This window comes from Pseudophryne corroboree, chromosome 7 (genome assembly GCF_028390025.1).
Source record: "Pseudophryne corroboree isolate aPseCor3 chromosome 7, aPseCor3.hap2, whole genome shotgun sequence".
NCBI lineage: Eukaryota > Metazoa > Chordata > Amphibia > Anura > Myobatrachidae > Pseudophryne > Pseudophryne corroboree.
The window spans coordinates 25,890,340-25,911,025 of record NC_086450.1 but is presented as its reverse complement, the minus strand read 5'-3'; the positions used below and the strand labels follow the sequence as shown (position 1 = coordinate 25,911,025).

The following is a 20,686-nucleotide window of genomic DNA, read 5'->3' as shown; positions in this document are numbered from 1 at the left end:
CCGCGCCGCCGCCAGCCTGTTGGAGGTGCCGCAGTGAGAGCAGGGGGGACCCGCTGGTAGAGCCACGACGGGGTAAGGGGGTCCTAGTGGCCGCCACTCTTGACGGAGGCGGCAGCAGCAGCAGCAGCCGCGCATGCCCGGGGGAAGGGGGGCGCGCTCCGGGAGCACAGGGTATCCTAGCGACAGCCCGTACCACCAGCCCGCACGGCCACCATCCACGGAAGAGCGGAAACTCAGGACTCAGCCTCCTGACACTGACAGTGGCCCCCTCTGACTCCGCCCCCTTGATGAGCAGTGCTGGTCACATGATCACATTATTGGCTTGCAGCGGTGCCAGATGCTAACTCCGCCCCCTGATGCGCAGACCGGTCACATGATCGTGACGTCAGTGGGGGATGGGGTAATATGGCCGGGTGTGGGGTGACCTGGTGCTCCCCGGTTTCGCTGCTCACCCTTGGGGCGCTGGTTATCCTGTCCTGTCGCTCCCATCCCTCCAGTAACTGCAGACACCGAGCTCCGGGGCCGGAGGAGGTAAGAGGGCTGCGACAGTGGGGATCAATGTGTCTGTCATACAGGAGCACACCTCCAGCCACACTGCGTACCATCACCAGTGGCCCCCTCCTCAGTGACCCAGAGTACCTCCTCCTCCTCACTGACCCAGAGTACCTCCTCCTCCTCACTGACCCAGAGTACCTCCCCCCCCCCCTCCTCCTCACTGACCCAGAGTACCTCCCCCTCCTCCTCACTGACCCAGAGTACCTCCCCCCTCCTCCTCACTGACCCAGAGTACCTCCCCCCTCCTCATCACTGACCCAGAGTACCTCCCCCCTCCTCCTCACTGACCCAGAGTACCTCCCCCCTCCTCCTCACTGACCCACAGTACCTCCCCCCTCCTCCTCCTCCTCACTGACCCACAGGTACCTCCCCCCTCCTCCTCCTCACTGACCCAGAGTACCTCCCCCCTCCTCCTCACTGACCCACAGTACCTCCCCCCTCCTCCTCCTCACTGACCCAGAGTACCTCCCCCCTCCTCCTCACTGACCCAGAGTACCTCCCCCCTCCTCCTCACTGACCCACAGTACCCTCCCCCCTCCTCCTCCTCACTGACCCAGAGTACCTCCCCCCTCCTCCTCACTGACCCACAGTACCTCCCCCCCTCCTCCTCCTCACTGACCCAGAGTACCTCCCCCCTCCTCCTCACTGACCCAGAGTACCTCCCCCTCCTCCTCACTGACCCACAGTACCTCCCCCCTCCTCCTCCTCACTGACCCACAGTACCTCCCCCCTCCTCCTCCTCGACCCAGAGTACCCTCCCCTCCTCCTCACTGACCCAGAGTACCCCCCTCCTCCTCCTCACTGACCCAGAGTACCTCCCCCCTCCTCCTCACTGGACCCAGAGTACCTCCCCTCTCCTCACTGATCCAGAGTACCCTCCCCTCCTCCTCACTGACCCAGAGTACCTCCCCCCTCCTCCTCCTCACTGACCCAGAGTACCTCCCCCCTCCTCCTCACTGACCCAGAGTACCTCCCCCCTCCTCCTCACTGACCCAGAGTACTTCCCCCCACCTCCTCCTCACTGACCCAGAGTACCTCCCCCCTCCTCCTCCTCACTGAGCCAGAGTACCTCCCCCTCCTCACTGAGCCAGAGTACCTCCCCCTCCTCATCACTGACCCAGAGTACCTCCCCCCTCCTCATCACTGACCCAGAGTACCTCCCCCCTCCTCATCACTGACCCAGAGTACCTCCCCCCTCCTCATCACTGACCCAGAGTACCTCCCCCCTCCTCATCACTGACCCAGAGTACCTCCCCCCTCCTCATCACTGACCCAGAGTACCTCCCCCCTCCTCATCACTGACCCAGAGTACCTCCCCCCTCCTCCTCACTGATCCAGAGTACCTCCCCCCTCCTCCTCACTGATCCAGAGTACCTCCCCCTCCTCCTCACTGATCCAGAGTACCTCCCCCCTCCTCCTCACTGATCCAGAGTACCTCCCCCCCCCTCCCCTCCCTCCCTCACTGACCCACAGTACCTCCCCCCTCCTCCTCACTGACCCAGAGTACCTCCCCCCACCTCCCTCCTCACTGACCCAGAGTACCTCCCCCCTCCTCACTGACCCAGAGTACCTCCCCCCTCCTCAATGACCCAGAGTACCTCCCCCCTCCTCACTGACCCAGAGTACCTCCCCCCTCCTCCTCACTGACCCAGAGTACCTCCCCTCTCCTCCTCACAGACCCAGAGTACCTCCCCCCTCCTCCTCACTGACCCAGAGTACCTCCCCCCTCCTCCTCACTGACCCAGAGTACCCCCCCCTCCTCCTCACTGACCCAGAGTACCTCCTCCTCCTCACTGACCCAGAGTACCTCCCCCCTCCTCCTCCTCACTGACCCAGAGTACCTCCCCCCTCCTCCTCCTCACTGACCCAGAGTACCTCCCCCCTCCTCATCACTGACCCAGAGTACCTCCCCCCTCCTCATCACTGACCCAGAGTACCTCCCCCCTCCTCCTCCTCACTGACCCAGAGTACCTCCCCCCTCCTCCTCACTGACCCAGAGTACCTCCCCCCTCCTCCTCACTGATCCAGAGTACCTCCCCCCTCCTCCTCCTCACTGACCCAGAGTACCTCCCCCCTCCTCCTCACTGACCCAGAGTACCTCCCCCCACCTCCTCCTCACTGACCCAGAGTACCTCCCCCCTCCTCCTCCTCACTGACCCAGAGTACCTCCCCCCTCCTCACTGACCCAGAGTACCTCCCCCCTCCTCACTGACCCAGAGTACCTCCCCCCTCCTCACTGACCCAGAGTACCTCCCCCCTCTAAACTGACCCAGAGTACCTCCCCCCTCCTCACTGACCCAGAGTACCTCCCCCCTCCTCCTCACTGACCCAGAGTACCTCCCCTCTCCTCCTCACAGACCCAGAGTACCTCCCCCCTCCTCCTCACTGACCCAGAGTACCTCCCCCCTCCTCCTCACTGACCCAGAGTACCTCCCCCCTCCTCCTCCTCCTCACTGACCCAGAGTACCTCCCCCCTCCTCCTCCTCACTGACCCAGAGTACCTCCCCCCTCCTCCTCCTCACTGACCCCAGAGTACCTCCCCCCTCCTCCTCCTCACTGACCCAGAGTACCTCCCCCCTCCTCACTGACCCAGAGTACCTCCCCCCTCCTCACTGACCCAGAGTACCTCCCCCCCTCCTCACTGACCCAGAGTACCTCCCCCCTCCTCCTCACTGACCCAGAGTACCTCCCCTCTCCTCCTCACAGACCCAGAGTACCTCCCCCCTCCTCCTCACTGACCCAGAGTACCTCCCCCCCTCCTCCTCACTGACCCAGAGTACCTCCCCCCTCCTCCTCACTGACCCAGAGTACTTCCCCCACCTCCTCCTCACTGACCCAGAGTACCTCCCCCTCCTCCTCCTCACTGAGCCAGAGTACCTCCCCCCTCCTCATCACTGACCCAGAGTACCTCCCCCCTCCTCATCACTGACCCAGAGTACCTCCCCCCTCCTCATCACTGACCCAGAGTACCTCCCCCCTCCTCATCACTGACCCAGAGTACCTCCCCCCTCCTCATCACTGACCCAGAGTACCTCCCCCCTCCTCATCACTGACCCAGAGTACCTCCCCCCTCCTCCTCACTGACCCAGAGTACCTCCCCCCTCCTCCTCCTCACTGACCCACAGTACCTCCCCCCTCCTCCTCACTGACCCAGAGTACCTCCCCCCACCTCCTCCTCACTGACCCAGAGTACCTCCCCCCTCCTCCTCCTCACTGACCCAGAGTACCTCCCCCCTCCTCACTGACCCAGAGTACCTCCCCCCTCCTCACTGACCCAGAGTACCTCCCCCCTCCTCCTCACTGACCCAGAGTACCTCCCCTCTCCTCCTCACAGACCCAGAGTACCTCCCCCCTCCTCCTCACTGACCCAGAGTACCTCCCCCCTCCTCCTCACTGACCCAGAGTACCTCCCCCCCCCTCCTCCTCACTGACCCAGAGTACCTCCCCCCTCCTCCTCCTCACTGACCCAGAGTACCTCCCCCCTCCTCCTCCTCACTGACCCAGAGTACCTCCCCCCTCCTCCTCCTCACTGACCCAGAGTACCTCCCCCCTCCTCCTCCTCACTGACCCAGAGTACCTCCCCCCTCCTCATCACTGACCCAGAGTACCTCCCCCCTCCTCATCACTGACCCAGAGTACCTCCCCCCTCCTCATCACTGACCCAGAGTACCTCCCCCCTCCTCCTCACTGACCCAGAGTACCTCCCCCTCCTCCTCACTGATCCAGAGTACCTCCCCCCTCCTCCTCCTCACTGACCCAGAGTACCTCCCCCCTCCTCCTCACTGACCCAGAGTACCTCCCCCCACCTCCTCCTCACTGACCCAGAGTACCTCCCCCCACCTCCTCCTCACTGACCCAGAGTACCTCCCCCCTCCTCACTGACCCAGAGTACCTCCCCCCTCCTCACTGACCCAGAGTACCTCCCCCCTCCTCCTCACTGACCCAGAGTACCTCCCCCCTCCTCCTCACTGACCCAGAGTACCTCCCCTCTCCTCCTCACTGACCCAGAGTACCTCCCCCCTCCTCCTCACTGACCCAGAGTACCTCCCCCCGCCTCCTCACTGACCCAGAGTACCTCCCCCCTCCTCCTCCTCACTGACCCAGAGTACCTCCCCCCTCCTCCTCCTCACTGACCCAGAGTACCTCCCCCCTCCTCCTCCTCACTGACCCAGAGTACCTCCCCCCCTCCTCCTCCTCACTGACCCAGAGTACCTCCCCCCTCCTCCTCCTCACTGACCCAGAGTACCTTCCCCCTCCTCATCACTGACCCAGAGTACCTCCCCCCTCTTCCTCACTGACCCAGAGTACCTCCTCCTCACTGACCCAGAGTACCTCCCCCCTCCTCAGTGACCCAGAATACCCCCCCTCACTGACCCAGAGTACCTCCCCCCTCCTCCTCACTGACCCAGAGTACCTCCCCCCTCCTCCTCACTGACCCAGAGTACCTCCCCCCTCCTCCTCACTGACCCAGAGTACCTCCCCCCTCCTCCTCACTGACCCAGAGTACCTCCCCCCTCCTCCTCACTGACCCAGAGTACCCTCCCTTCCTTCTCAGTGACACACAGTACCCCCTACCTCCTCCTCGGTGACACACCGTACCCCCTCCCCTCCTCCTCAGTGACACACCATACCCCCTCCCCTCCTCCTCGGTGTCACACAGTACCCCCTCCCCTCCTCCTCGGTGACACACCGTACCCCCTCCCCTCCTCCTCAGTGACACACAGTACCCCCTCCCCTCCTCCTCAGTGACACACAGTACCCCCTCCCCTCCTCCTCGGTGACACACAGTACCCCCTCCCCTCCTCCTCGGTGACACACAGTACCCCCCTCCCCTCCTCCTCGGTGACACACAGTACCCCCTCCACTCCTCCTCGGTGACACACCGTACCCCCTCCCCTCCTCCTCGGTGACACACCGTACCCCCTCCCCTCCTCCTCGGTGACACACCGTACCCCCTCCCCTCCTCCTCGGTGTCACACAGTACCCCCTCCCCTCCTCCTCGGTGACGCACAGTACCCCCTCCCCTCCTCCTCGGTGACGCACAGTACCTCCTCCTCGGTGACGCACAGTACCCCCTCCCCTTCAGTGATGCACAGTCCCCCCTCCCCTCCCTTCAGTGATGCACAGTACCCCCTCCTCCTCGGTGACGCACAGTCCCCCCTCCCCTCCTTCTCGGTGACGCACAGTACCCCCTCCCTTCAGTGATGCACAGTACCACACCTTCATCAGGGTTGTCTTCCGACCTCCACCCCCTTATTAGCATAGCATCTCCACCCACCAGATGCGTTTCTGTACTGCCCCCACCCTCCAGAATGCTATTCACTGTCGCAGTGCAGTACCTGCCTGCCTGTAATCTGGGAATTTTCCAACCTCATATGAAGTAGCTTTATACCACTGCACTGTTCTCTTACTCTTCTATTAGGTTATCTATAAAGTTCACCAAAGAACGAACCACGTTTTGAAACGACAAACAGATCAGCATCTGCGGGTTAAGACTGAGCATGACGCTAGCATTGACGAGTGAGTACTGAATATTATTGCCCCTTGGTACGTGTGTGAAATCAAGCACATGGGGCCTAATTCTGAGTTGATCGCAGCAGCAAATTTGTTAGTAGTTGGGTAAAACCATGTGCACTGCAGGGTGGGCAGATGTAACATGTGCAGAGAGAGTTAAAGCAGCCAGTATTTACCCTGCACAGAAACAATATAACCCACCCAAATCTAACTCTCTCTCTCTCTGCACATGTTACATCTGCCCCACCTGCAGTGCACATGGTTTTGCCCAACTGCTAAAAACGTGCTGCTGCGATCAACTCAGAATTACCCCCATGGTTCTATTTTGTGGGTTCTCTGGAGCTGCCCCGGTCCTGTCAGGCTGCAATCTCTGTCCCATCTCATGTGACTCAATCAGTGTTGGTGATCGCAGGAGCCAATCTATGTGGTATGTGGGGCCATGTGACCACTGTGACTGTCATTTATATATAAAGTTATGTCTCCGGCCCTGTGGACACCCTGGCTCACCTGTATCAAGTGACTCAGAGGAACCTCCCACAACCTGTTTCTCCAATCACAGCTTTTATTCCAAGTCACAGCAAATCTAGACTCTCATCGCCTTATCCTGTCACGCTCAGTCTTGCTTTTACTCTCGCACAAAATTAGTAAATGGCGCTTCAGTTTTTTGCTTTCAAAGAATATTTATTTATACTTAATTTTACAATAGGATGTCATGTTTTTACACACATCCCATCACTAGGGAGGGCTAAGAATTAGGGATAGGTAAGAAACACTCGCCTGAACTGCGGAGAATCAGATGTATGACCCAGAAGTCACATGACTGTCACAGCCATCGGGAGAAGATCAGTGACCTCTGGCCCACCATAGCTATTATTGATTTAAGGTTTATTTTATTTTTATTGTTCGTTTTATACAGATGTAAGGGTTAAAGTAGGGGTATTTCACACATGCCCCTGCAGCTGCTGTGGAACTATACATCCCATCATGCCCTGAAAGCATAACTGTGTCAGGATAGATGTTAGAAAGTTCCGACATTGGGCCTAATTCACATCTGATCGCTGCTGTGCCTTTTCACATCAGTGCGTCGGCGCGTCGCACAACAGCAGTGGGCATTGGCGCCTAGCGACGGGGATGATGGGAAAAACCCGAACGCAAGATGATTGACAGGAAGAGGCCGTTTGTGGGTGTCAACTGACCGTTTTCCGGGAGTGTCCGGGAAAACGCAGGCGGCCTCAGGAGTTTTCAGGGAGGGGGTGTGACGTCGGCTCCGGCTCCGATCAGCAGGAAACAATTGCACGGGAAGAGTAGGTTCTGGCTGCGCAGAGACTGCATAAAATCAGTTTGTGCAGCTCTGCTACACATGCGATCGCACACCTGCACAGCGATTTAACCCCCCCCCCCCCTGTAGGCGGCGACTATCTGATCGCAGGGCAGTAGAAAACGCACCCCAGCGATCAGATCTGAGTGACCTCCATTAACGTTTACTTTGTTTTATTGTGTAATTAGCAGTTATGTAGTGGGTAGCATTTACATGCAGAAATATTGTATGTTTGGTGAGAATTCGGCAGGATTATAGAATGATACAGTATGGTACATGCAGGGTAGGACGGTGGGCAGCATAACGGGCGCTTTGCTTGTCTGACGATTGCAGTGGGGACTGTTAGCTCATCAGACTGAGACTGTAGAGCGGAGTATTACTGCCCACAGCGGGGTGAGGAGAGGAGGGCGTGAGTTGGGGTATCATTGCAGACCACTGTATACCCCCCCAGTAGTGTGCCAGAGGAACTACATAACTTTGTGGGTGCCCCCTGGTATACAATCCCCCATATGACGCATACATGGCGCTACCATGTAGGCCGTGTCACACCACTAGTTTATGCAATCATTCCCACCACAAATAATCTGAATTGTGGTTTACGCCCCATTCATTGCCGGCCCGTATATTCTTCTAATTCCCAGGTCATAAAATGTAATGTTAATGTTGCTTCTTTTGCATGTTAAGAATAGGCCCACTGCCCATCAACAGGTGACCCCCCCCCCCCCCCCCCCCCCCCCACACACACACACACACCTCCCACACCACCTTTCCTGTAAAACAAAATCAGAATTCTGGGATTTTCTCCAGTGTGTGTCTCCAGCGATTTATCCTTTGTGGATGATATAAATCAGTAAAACCCAGGAGCAGCGTAGACTTGCGTATGTTATGTGAAGACTGGCTACAGCTCTCATTCTGGGGAGGTGAGGATATTGTACACTGTGTGACTCGTAGTGCTCGCCCCGCTGCTTTGCATTCTGGGACACTGACAGCCGGCATCCTGTCCGAGAGGAATACAATAGCCTGGTCTCTGCTCTGGTAACTCGTGTTATGTAGGTGGATAATTATTACAGCAGCATCCACTTATTAACCATTTCTGTAGCCAGAACAGCGAGAGTGAACCCGCAAGGTCCCCCCACAGCACCTGGGCCATATATCTTCTGCCCGCAGCCAAGGACTCATGGCTCTAATACCTGGGGATAAATGGCGGTTCTCACAGAGGCCGGTGTGCCAGCATACTGAAGGGACACACACCTCCATTCTGCCGTCCCTCATTGATGGCGGTGGTACTGCAGCCATGCTTTCCCAACACAGATCCACATACTCACGCCTGTTACTATTCATTCATTGTGACCGATTGCAGGAGGGGTGCCTCCTATGCAACGCAGACCCGCATTTATACAAAATGATCAAAGCTGGGGGGTTTTCAGCAAAATAAGTGTTCTCATTAAATTTGAGGGACATAAAAATGGGTGGAAATACACTGACTACTCCCACCTGAAAGCCAAAACATTTGTCCCACTCATAAAGCACCCCAAAATACCTGTCACATACTTTGAACCCCAAATTCTGTCACTTTGCACTCTTTCACCCCGAAAATTACACTATTGGCCAGCTAAAAATAATTCAAAGTGCCTACTTAGTTATTGTGGGTTGGGGAGGGGATTGTGTACCAGGGCTTGTGAGCCAAATCCTGACATTTTTAATTTGAAATGAGATGATGGCGATGCGTGGATCAGGCCCTGAGATGATGGCGATATCAGGCCGAGATGATGGCGATATCAGGCCCTGAGATGATGGCGATACGTTGATCAGGCCCTGAGATGATGGCGATACGTGGATCGGGCCCTGAGATGATGGCGATACGTTGATCAGGCCCTGAGATGATGGCGATATCAGGCCCTGAGATGATGGCGATGCGTGGATCAGGCCCTCAGATGATGGCGATATCAGGCCCTGAGATGATGGCGATGCGTGGATCAGGCCCTGAGATGATGGCGATACGTGGATCAGGCCCTGAGATGATGGCGATACGTGGATCAGGCCCTGAGATGATGGCGATACGTGGATCAGGCCCTGAGATGATGGCGATACGTGGATCAGGCCCTGAGATGATGGCGATACGTGGATCAGGCCCTGAGATGATGGCGGTACGTGGATCAGGCCTTGAGATGATGGCGATACGTGGATCAGGCCCTGAGATGATGGCGATACGTGGATCAGGCCCTGAGATGATGGCGATACGTGGATCAGGCCCTGAGATGATGGCGGTACGTGGATCAGGCCCTGAGATGATGGCGATACGTGGATCAGGCCCTGAGATGATGGCGATACGTGGATCAGGCCCTGAGATGATGGCGATACGTGGATCAGGCCCTGAGATGATGGCGATACGTGGATCAGGCCCTGAGATGATGGCGGTACGTGGATCAGGCCTTGAGATGATGGCGATACGTGGATCAGGCCCTGAGATGATGGCGGTACGTGGATCAGGCCTTGAGATGATGGCGATACGTGGATCAGGCCCTGAGATGATAGCGGTACGTGGATCAGGCCTTGAGATGATGGCGATACGTGGATCAGGCCCTGAGATGTTTTTTTTCCAGATACACCTCAAAAAAAAAAACAGAACATCAGGAGTGGCATTTCCCAGCAATTTTTCAAAACTTTGACCCCCTATATATCTCAAAAACTATGAGGCCTAGAGTGTACAAAGTATCCTGAAAATCCGAGTCGGTGGGTGTCATGCGTGGAATGACCCTTTCCTTTTTCCTCCGTCACATTGTGTAGTGTCTTTTAGCATTTTTGGGACCAGAATTAGTGGCGCCTGTCTCCTAAAGCAGCACAGAGTATATTAATGTCACATCCGCCACAGACTTGCTCTCCCTCCTCTGTCGCAGAGGGAAACGCCTGCTACGTGTGATTGCCTCTGCGCTCGGCATATCTGACTCGGGCGTTATTATATACTGTATACCAGCAGTGCCTACCTGTCGCTGCCGCGTGATTATTCGTTTTATTCAATGATGCATCCTGAGCCATCCACAAGATGGCCGCCGCCCGCCCAACATCGGCAGCCGTGCAGTCAGGGACATGCAGGCGATGGCCAAACTGTATCAGTTCCCTCAGCGCACTGCACCCCACGACAATGACTGGTTCCCCTTTGCCCCCCTCCCACGTAACGGCACGTGCCTTTCCACACTGTTGCTGGACTTAAATAAAATAAAAATATGACGGGGTGCTGCTGTACAGGGGGTTTGTTACAGGGATGTTTCTGGCAAGCGTGGGCCTTGCAGGGGAGCTGTGTCAAGCCTTCTAAAAAGTGACGTTGCCTTCAGCTTCTGCTTATCACGTTATAGAATGTACGTTATTGGTTGCTATGTCGTGTTCATTCTAGCAGCCTGCACCTTTTAAAATCCGTGCAGTTCCTCTTTCCTGCCTGGGGTGTCGCTCTTTGCTCTGGTGCTTCTCAGCACACTCTGGTGGTCATTCCGAGTTGATCGCTCGTTATTTTTTTTTCACAACGGAGCGATTAGTCGCTAATGCGCATGCCCAATGTCCGCAGTGCGACTGCGCCAAGTAAGTTTGCTATGCAGTTAGGTATTTTACTCACAGCATTACGAGGTTTTTTCTTCGTTCTGGTGATCGTTACGTGATTGACAGGAAGTGGGTGTTTCTGGGCGGAAACAGGCCATTTTATGGGTGTGTGTGAAAAAACGCTGCAGTTTCTGGGAAAAACGCGGGAGTGTCTGAAGAAACGGAGGAGTGTCTGGGCGAACACTGGGTGTGTTTGTGACGTCAAACCAGGAACGAAACTGACTGAACTGATCGCAGTTGCCGAGTAAGTGTGGAGCTACTCAGAAACTGCTAAGAAGTGTCTATTCGCAATTCTGCTAATCTTTCGTTCGCAATTTTACTATGCTAAGATGCACTCCCAGTAGGCGTCGGCTTAGCTTGTGCAAAGCTGCTAAAAGCAGCTTGCGAGCGAACAACTCGGAATGACCACCTCTGATCTGTTACTCAGTGCTTTGATACAGACCAGAGTGTGCTGAGACGCACCAGAGCAGAGAGCGACACCCCAGGCAGGAAAGAGGAACTGCACAGGATTTGAAAGGTGCAGGGTGCTAGAATGAACACTAGCTATGGGCAGTTTTTCTGCTCTTCAGGAGGCTTTATACTGCTCCCCCCCACCCCCTTTCCCAAGTCCTTGAACTGGAAAATAGGCTCATATTTGGGGTTCCTGCCATTAAGATTAATAACAAAACAGATGTTGGGGGGCGTGGCCTGGAGGCTGAACGGATAGGCAGCACACTCTATGAGCTCCCCTGAGTTTAAGGAGTTTTTGCCCCTAAAATCCAATCCCTGCCCGGGAAGAGCCCTCTAAACGTGTTCCCCCTGACAGAGGGAACACTCATCGTTGGTGGGGTAGTGCTGCGGAATCGGGGAGCCGGTTTACCGGCTCCTGCGGGTTGCGGCCTACCCTCCACCTAAAAGCCGGGGCCTAAATTTCGGATCCTCTGGCGGCGGACCTTACGGAGCTTCAGCCCCGTCCCCAAAGTGCCCGGACGTGGATCCCCTGGGAGCTGACACACACTCCCTCATACCAGCGGGACAGGGGAGGCTGCGGAGGAGCGGAGAGCGGGCCGGAGAGCAGACGCCGGGGATACGACGCTCCGGAGGCGGCGGCCATTTTAGATCTCGGTCCCGGTGACGGAGCTGGGGACTCGGGACCCGGCGACCTCCACCGCACACAGAGGTGAGCTGATCCCCCATCGCACTCTCTCCCCCACCGTTGCCCGCGCCTGACGCCGGCAGGCGCCCACGGCTGGACACTCCGAGCTGGGTGCCGGAGGGTGACACAGCACAGCAGCGCCACGGCTCCCACGTCGGCCTCTCTCTGGGTCTGACCCTCAGCCCCAAGCCTGCGCTCAAATAACCCTTCTCGGGGGCATTATCATTATCAATTACGCTCGGCCGCTGGGGAGCCCTGCTCGACTACCCGCACGGATAGGGGCGTCTGCTCTCTCCCCCCCCCCCATTGCCTTAAGGTGCAACTAGGCCAAAGAAGAGTACCACCCTCTCACCATATAGGGGTCCTATATATGTTATAACACCCCCCCCCCAGCATTAAATTTTCATATCATTTACTGAAGCTACCTGATACTTCCCTTCTGTGCTGGATTTTTCTGTTTTACATTTTTACAAGCCCGGGAGCGCCATCTCCTGACCTCTCCCTGCAACTGCACCTGCTTTATACTTTATACTCCAGCCTACTATGTTGCTATCTAGCAGAGAAATGTGCTGCTGAATGCCTATGGGTGCGACCACGGTGGTCTTTTCCTTGTGAATTCTCAACCTCTACCTCATGATGGATCAGTAACTATTTATGCTATTACTCAGCTATGCCCTATGACCTCTCCTAGCTCCGGGTCTGTCACACACCATGTCTAAGTCTAAATCCAAGAAAAATACGTCCTCTGCGGAAATCTCCTCCTTTATTTCTAAGATGAAATCCAGTTCCACTAAAGTACCGGCCGCCCCTACTCCCGCCCCGGTTTCGGAATCGGAGGAAGACTCATCTGCCCCAGACCCCTCCATGAAAGATGGCATTTCCTCTATCCTGGCGGAGATGAAATCACTGAAACAAGCTTTTCATTCGGAGATCCATAACGCCATCTCGGGGCTCAAGGCGGAGATATCTGATCTCGGGGCCCGTACTAACGATACTGAACAAAAAATTGATGAAGTCATTTCCTTCCAGCAAGAATTGGAACATTCAGTCCACGTTATGCAGGAAGATATTTACCGGCTCCAAGACCAACAGGAAGACGCAGATAATCGCGCACGACGTAATAACCTACGTATTAAATGCATACCGGAGTCGGTGGAGCCAACACAATTGGAGGATTTCCTCCTCAGATTTTTCCAACACCTCCTCCCGGACGTCCCGCGCGAGCAGTTCCTTCTGGACAGGGCTCACCGGGCCTTGCGCCAAAAACCCCCGACTTCGTCCCCTCCAAGAGACGTAGTCTTACGGTGTCACTACTTTAAAACCAAGGAAAAAATCCTAACAGCGGCCCGGAATAGAGACTTGTGTTTGTTCGACACGCATAAGTTAATGGTGTTTCAGGACCTATCCCCTACCACTCTTAAGAGGCGCTTCGACTTGCGGGAGTACACCCAAATCCTCAGGGACAACCAAATCCGTTACAGATGGGGTTTCCCTTTTGCTCTCATTGTGCAACGTGATGGGAAGAATCTGCTGGCACGTTCTAAGGAGGAGGCCCACCGGCTTCTGTTGAGACTTAACCTCTCTCCCCCGAAGTCGGATAAACCTGTCTCCCCGCGGGAAGCTCCAGCTCTTCAACGCTCTCCAGTCTCACCTCTCCCACAGCGGGCGCCCCGACGCCTGTGGCTGACAGTCCCGACAAAAACTTCCGCGAGACACGACCCTCCGTGAACATTTCTTCACAGCTGCAAGATCGGGTTACTACATGTCATTTTCCACTGTTATGCATATTAACTTAGAGGTTTACGGGTTCCTTTGTTCCACTGTGCTCATATAACTGAGCATATGTTCTCTGTGTTCATAAGATTCAAAAATGGTTTATTAAGTTTATTTGAGGTTGTGACCCCCCTGGTCGCCCCCCCCCTACCTGATTGGCCGGTGGGCCCCCTGATACTCGGAGCCATACCCCCCACCGAGCCATTATAGTCAGTTTTGAGCATAGGGGAGAACCCCTCTCCCTTAATACCCCATACGGGAGCTCAAACCTTCAGACCCGTACAATGGGTCATTGGCTCGGTATATTATACATGTTCATTGCTTTTCATTTTGTATTGTTCTTTATGTTACTACCCTTCTTTGTTCTTCCTCTTTCTCTACCTCTTATTTTTCCTCCTCCCCCCTTCCCCCAGGGAGATCATCAATGGGCTCTTAGGGCCATTAGAGTTTTGCTTCTACCTGTACGGTCATGTCTGTTAGCGTAATATCCTATAATGTGAAGGGTCTCAATAGCCCCCAAAAGAGGACCAAATTATTTCTCTTTTTGAAACAAGTAGGGGGAGATCTGGTGTTCCTCCAGGAGACACATTTTAGAGGAACGTCCCACCCTGAACTACGTTCTAGACGCCATCCTGTTGCCATACATGCCTGTGACCACTCTCAGAAGAAAAGAGGGGTTGCCATATTGATCCCCGCCCATCTACATTTAGAATCAGAAAAAATTGTTAGGGACAAGCGCGGAAGGTTCCTCATTATAGTAGGCAAGCTTAATAGTGTCCCCATCACCCTGGTCAATATCTACGCTCCCAATGTTAATCAAGCCTCGTTTTTCGCCTCTCTAGACTCTAAAATCACTCAGTGTAGGAAAGGCGACATTTTAATGGCAGGAGATTTCAACACTATACTCCATCATAGCCTTGATCGCTCTAGTTCCCTACCAGCGTCCCAGGCCCGGACACATACCCGCAATTCCCGAGCCCTGCAGTCCCTACTTAAAAATCACTTACTATTCGACTCCTGGAGGGTTGTTGACCCCTTAGTTAAAGATTACACATTCTATTCCCCAGTGCATAATCTATACACCAGAATTGATATGATCATGGTAAGTAGAGACCTCACCTCCCGAATCCAGAAATGCTGTATCCACCCAATCACATGGTCCGACCATGCCCCAATATCCTTATCTTTGTCTGGACTGGCACGCACCCTCTCCCCTCCCTCTTGGTCTCTTAATGATGCCCTTCTTCAACAGTTCGAGGTGCCGCAACAAATCACTCAGGCTTTGAAAGATTACTTTAATGAAAACCAAACCCCTGGTATATCAGACATGACCCTGTGGGAGGCGCATAAAGCGGTCCTTAGAGGCCATTTTATTCAAATTGCGGCCAGACTCACCAAACAACGCTCCCAAAAGATATCTGAACTCTCTGACCAACTCCACCATCTGGAGGAGGTCCATAAATCTTCTCTAAACCCGGCCGATTTAGATAAACTACTTAAAGTCAGGGGTGAACTTAATATATTGCTATCTCATAAGACTGAACAATGCCTTAGACGCCTTAACCAGATTTATTACGAAAAAGGGGATAAAGCAGATAAAATTTTGGCCAGGAAACTGAGGGCTCAGATCTCCTCAAAAAATATTCTATCTATTCGCACCAAACAGGGAACACTAACACATGACCCTGACCGCATCCTGGGTGAATTCGAGGAATTCTATAAACTATTGTATAACGCGGAGGCGGGCCCTTCGTCGTCTTCACTGAGATTCCATGAGGGGATTGAATCCCTTTTAGATAAGTGTGACCTACCGTCACTAAGTAGCACGACAGTCTCTCAGTTAAGCTCAGAGATAACTTTGGAAGAGTTAGATAGTGCGCTTAAAACTCAGAAATCTGGTAAAGCCCCTGGCCCCGACGGGATGTCAATTATGTACTACAAGAAATTTAAAGGGATCCTATTACCCCATCTCTGTAGACTCTTCAACGGTTTCCTTAGAGGTAATCCTATGTCACCCCGGGCACTAGAGGCAAGGATAGTTTTAATTCATAAACCTGGGAAAGACCCCAATTCCTGTGCTAGCTACCGCCCCATCTCGTTACTAAATAATGACATCAAACTCTTTGCCAAAATTCTCGCCCTAAGACTAAACCCAGTTCTTCCACGTTTGATACACGCTGACCAGGTGGGCTTCATCCCAGGCCGACAAGCTAGAGACAATACCCGTAGAACCATTGATTTGGTCCATCTTATCAATAAAGATAAATTACCCTCTGTCCTTCTCTCGCTTGACGCGGAGAAGGCTTTTGATAAAATATTGTGGCCATTCATGTTCGCCACTTTACGTAGGTTCGGCCTGGGAGGAAGCCTACTTCAGGGTATTCAGGCACTCTACTCCAACCCCTCTGCCAGAGTTAGGGTTAATGGTAAGGACTCGCCCCTCTTTCACATCAATAACGGTACACGTCAGGGGTGCCCTCTGTCTCCATTAATCTTTGCTATGACCATCGAACCATTGGCGTGCATGATTAGGGCTAACCCTGATATTAAGGGCATTAGTGTTGGCAACGAGGAGTTCAAATTGTCATTATTTGCAGATGATGTTCTGTTAACTCTGTCTTCACCTAATATTTCTATCCCCAATCTATTTAAAACCCTATCATCATATTCTCATTATTCGGGATATCGTATTAACTATTCCAAATCGGAGGCCCTCCCTCTACATCTCAGTGAGGACACCAGATCTCTCCTAGCTGCTAACTTTAATTTTGCTTGGCGCCCCAAGAAAATTAAATACCTAGGCGTGTTCATCACGAACTCCTACGACTCCCTATACTCTGAGAACTTCCCAGCTTTATTCAAGTGTATAGAGTCGGACCTTCGGGTCTGGGACAAGCAGATTATAGCCTGGTTCGAACGGATAGTCTCAGTAAAGATGAACATCCTACCCAGGCTCTTATATCTGATTCAAACAATTCCCGTACGCATCCCCGCTGAGGCCCTGGGCCGAATGCAGAAACTCTTCCTAAAATTTATATGGTCTGGTAAGCCTCCTAGAATTAGGATCTCTACTCTAGTACGTGATCCACTATCTGGAGGCAGAGGTCTGCCGGATATTCGTAAATACTACCACGCAACTCACCTGAGCCAGGCTGTCGCCTGGTTTTCCCCAGCGCCCCATCTACCCTGGATCCGTATCGAGCGTCTGGCGGCCGGGGTCTCCACTTTGGTTTCCCTACTTGCGCCGACCAGACCAACCCAGATAATGAAAGCGTGCACCTCTCCCACTAAATTTACCTGCTCCCTATGGTGTTTCTGCATTCGGCATTACGGTTTATCCACTTTCCCTTCGCCCATCACTTCCATTTGGGACAATCAGGATTTCCCCCCTGGCTCCACCTTACGGTCCCACCTGTGGTTCCATTTGAGCCCACGTCCGGGACTGGTGTTTGATTTCATAGAGGGCTCCTCCTGGCGCTCCCTTCAGTCCCTACGTGACAAATATAATATCCCCCAACCTGTATCTTATGAGTATTTACAAATTCGTTCTTTCTTAAGTTCCCTTTCAAAATCCCAAGTCATACGTCAACTTACTCCCTTAGAACGTTTGTGTATTTATTCTCCCATGCGGCAGGGTATTATTTCTATACTTTATGGCTTACTACGTTCTCTGAAGGCAGCGAACATACTTCCCCATGAGCGTAAATGGGAACAGGACCTTGGCCCACCCCCAGCAGAGGACTCATGGGAAATTATTAGGCAAAAGGTAGCTCAGTCCTCAATTTCCTCCTTAGTGAAGGAAAATTCCTATAAAGTCTATACTAGATGGTATCGGGTCCCTGCTACACTACATAAGTTTTTTCCTGGGTCATCACCATTGTGTTGGCGTGGATGTGGTCAAATTGGAGACTTTTTGCACATCTGGTGGTCATGCCCCAAAATTTGCACGTTCTGGTCTCAGGTGGAAACCCTCATTAGCTCCATTTTCTCCTCGCAAGTAACGTTATGTCCCTGGTCGGCCCTTCTGGGCCTACCTTTGTCCAATCTAGACTCCCAGGAGAGCAACCTGGTACTCCAGATCCTACACGCTGCCAGATGTGTGATAGCTAAAAATTGGAAAAAAACTACTCCCCCCCCCCCCTAGGAGCATGTTAATAGCCAAAATTTGGCATATCTCCATGATGGAGAACATCACGGCCTCCTTACGGGATAGGTCAGAGAAATTTAGGAAGATCTGGGACCCTTGGTTCACCTATACTATACCCTCGTCTACCAGGATGTAAAGTTTACAGTTGGGAGGTCTCCCCTCCTGCGCCCGGCCTCTACCTTGTATGCTCCTATGATGATCTCCCTTTCTCCCACCCACCCTTTCCCTTTCTCTCCCCCTCTCTTCTCCTCTTCTTCTTTGTCTCTTCTCCCCTATTCTTCTCTTATTTTTTGTTTAAACGTAAAAAATTGTTGTCGACAGATATTTACATACAATATATTGATGATGTGCATCCGTGTTGTTGTTACATTTGGTTATTCCCCACGGGATAGCTTGTATGTGATTTTGGATATTTCTTTGGAGTCATCATCTCCTGTTTGTCTTGTATCAGCATATTCGACTTCTTTTCAATAAAAATATTACATTAAAAAAAAACAGATGTTGGGATATTTATACATTATTACTAGTTAATAAATATTAACTATTTTATTTATTATTTTATGGGCAAAATCAATGGAAATGAACTTTCTCCTATCCATTCATGAGTAATTAGTGACATCTATGGGGAACTTTTTGCCTTATGCCTCACCAGTGTCACTACTTCCTACCGACTGTGTAAAACGTGTTCGGAGAATGGCCGCCTCTGCTGTGTTTTGGTGCAGGGTACTCCGTTATGTCCATAATCCATTTCTATGTACGGTGGTTTATCCCGTCCTTTTATTGACCGCTATTAGTTGATATGGGACACAATACATAAATGTGGACCTTTTCATGTTTTTGGTGTCATTTTCTCCGTAACATGGCCAAGACCCCCAATTAGTGCACCGTGGCTCGTGTAGCTCGCCATGCTGCAGACAAAGTGCCTCGCTCCACTACCGCTGCGCTCTGCACAGGTTACTATTCCCAGTCGTAGTCCACGTGGACAGTAAAGTGTGAAAAAGTAAAAAATCATGTGGACCTGTGTCGACCTTTTTTCCCATGACGACCAATAGTGGTTGACTTATTAATGATCAACTTATCATCGGTATACCGGCCATATATTGTCAGGGATCCAGCACAGACATTGCCTTGTTGGCGTCTTACTATCCGCTGGATATTATGCGGGGGGATTATGTCGCCCGTTGTAGTTTAATAACCACGGCTCACCCTCAGTTTATCTGCAGTTGTCTCTAACAGTAGAACGCGTGTACTGATTGATGCCTCTGCTCTTTGTATTTTATAGCCTGGTCCCGGCAAAGAGGAGACTTGTCAAAGTAAGTGAAATTCGTTTGGTGTGGGCTGCGGGGTTTGGAGTTGTGGATTTAGGGGTTCCGCCTGTGGGATTCTGAGAGTTCTATAGAACGTTGATGCTTGCAGGAGCCTTTTTGGGGCTGCACACAGATATCTGGAGAGATGCAGGTTTAGGAGGATGCTTTGGGGGTATACAGGCTTGTTAGGCAGTGGTTTGGGCTTTAAGTGATAAGGCCACTAGTAAGTGGTAAATCCCTACTAATGTAGGTGAAGCCCCACACTAACAAGGGCTTATGTGGTGTTACCCTAATAATGTTATTCCAGCTGACTGCTCTTCTGCATTGGTCCACATTGCCCCGTGTCCTCTGTCTCACAGAACAAGCTCTTCCCACAAGCGATATCCTATTTACAGAAGACCTTCCAAGTGCGCAAACCCAGCAGCTCTATTTTACTGAGCAGGTGAGTTCCTCCTGTTGCCGGGCTCCTAATTAGCTGTATTGTAATAAAGTCGTTATATTGCATACAAGTCATTTGTTGTTGTTGCTTTTTCTTTTCCCTGTGTGATGAAGACAATGTGCAAACAATCAGTATCTGAGGAGAAAGTCTGACGTTCACAGGTACTGCCACAGAGCCTGCGCCCAGCACACCAGGTGTGGTCCAGTCATAGTCCCGGAGGAGCACCTACAGGTACCTGACCTTTCCAGTCTCTCCGGGCCCCTAACAGTATCTGCTGCTGTCCAGATGTCTGGGAATAGGCGCCTCTCATTTGTCCGCTGCTCTGATTTAGCACATTCATGTAGCCTTAAGGGCCTGGACCACTTCTTCCATTAGTATATAATGTGACTCTGCCTTCATGTCATCCCAACACAACGTTACCCATTACCTGGCGTCTGCCCCTCCGTTCACGCAGTCCTGCCCCTCCGATCACATGCTCCAGCCTCACCAATCACGCAGTCCTGTCCTACCGATCACACGCTCCTGACCCACAAATCACGCAGTCCTGTGCCACCGATCACACACTCCTGCCCCACCAATCACGCAGTCCTGTCCTACCGATCACACGCTCCTGCCCCACCAATCATGCAGTCCTGTGCCAACGATCACACGCTTCTGCCCCACTAATTGCGCAGTCCTGTCCTACCGATCACACGCTCCTGCCCCACCAATCACACAGTCCTGTGTCAACGATCACAAGCTTTTGCCCCACCAATCACGCAGTCCTGTCCTACCGATCACACGCTCCTGCCCCACCAATCACGCAGTCCCTTCCCACCAGTCATTGATCCTACTCTTGCAGCTGTCATGGTAACTATTGGTGGTTACATTTGTTTGTCTCTCCATAATATATATTATTTGTTCCAGC

At 53.0% G+C, this 20,686-nt stretch overlaps 1 protein-coding gene across 1 annotated transcript in view; it reads left to right on the top strand.

The window, feature by feature from the left end:
* Positions 1–200: 200 nt before the first annotated feature.
* The window catches only part of LMLN (leishmanolysin like peptidase), a 97,867-nt gene continuing 77,381 nt past the window's right edge, over positions 201–20,686 (top strand). The window contains exons 1-5 of the mRNA XM_063932540.1: positions 201–531; positions 5,978–6,075; positions 19,316–19,346; positions 19,700–19,782; positions 19,893–20,010. Coding sequence (XP_063788610.1) covers positions 406–531; positions 5,978–6,075; positions 19,316–19,346; positions 19,700–19,782; positions 19,893–20,010 — 456 coding nt within the window. The 5' untranslated portion in view covers positions 201–405. The remainder of the gene's footprint in view (positions 532–5,977; positions 6,076–19,315; positions 19,347–19,699; positions 19,783–19,892; positions 20,011–20,686) is intronic.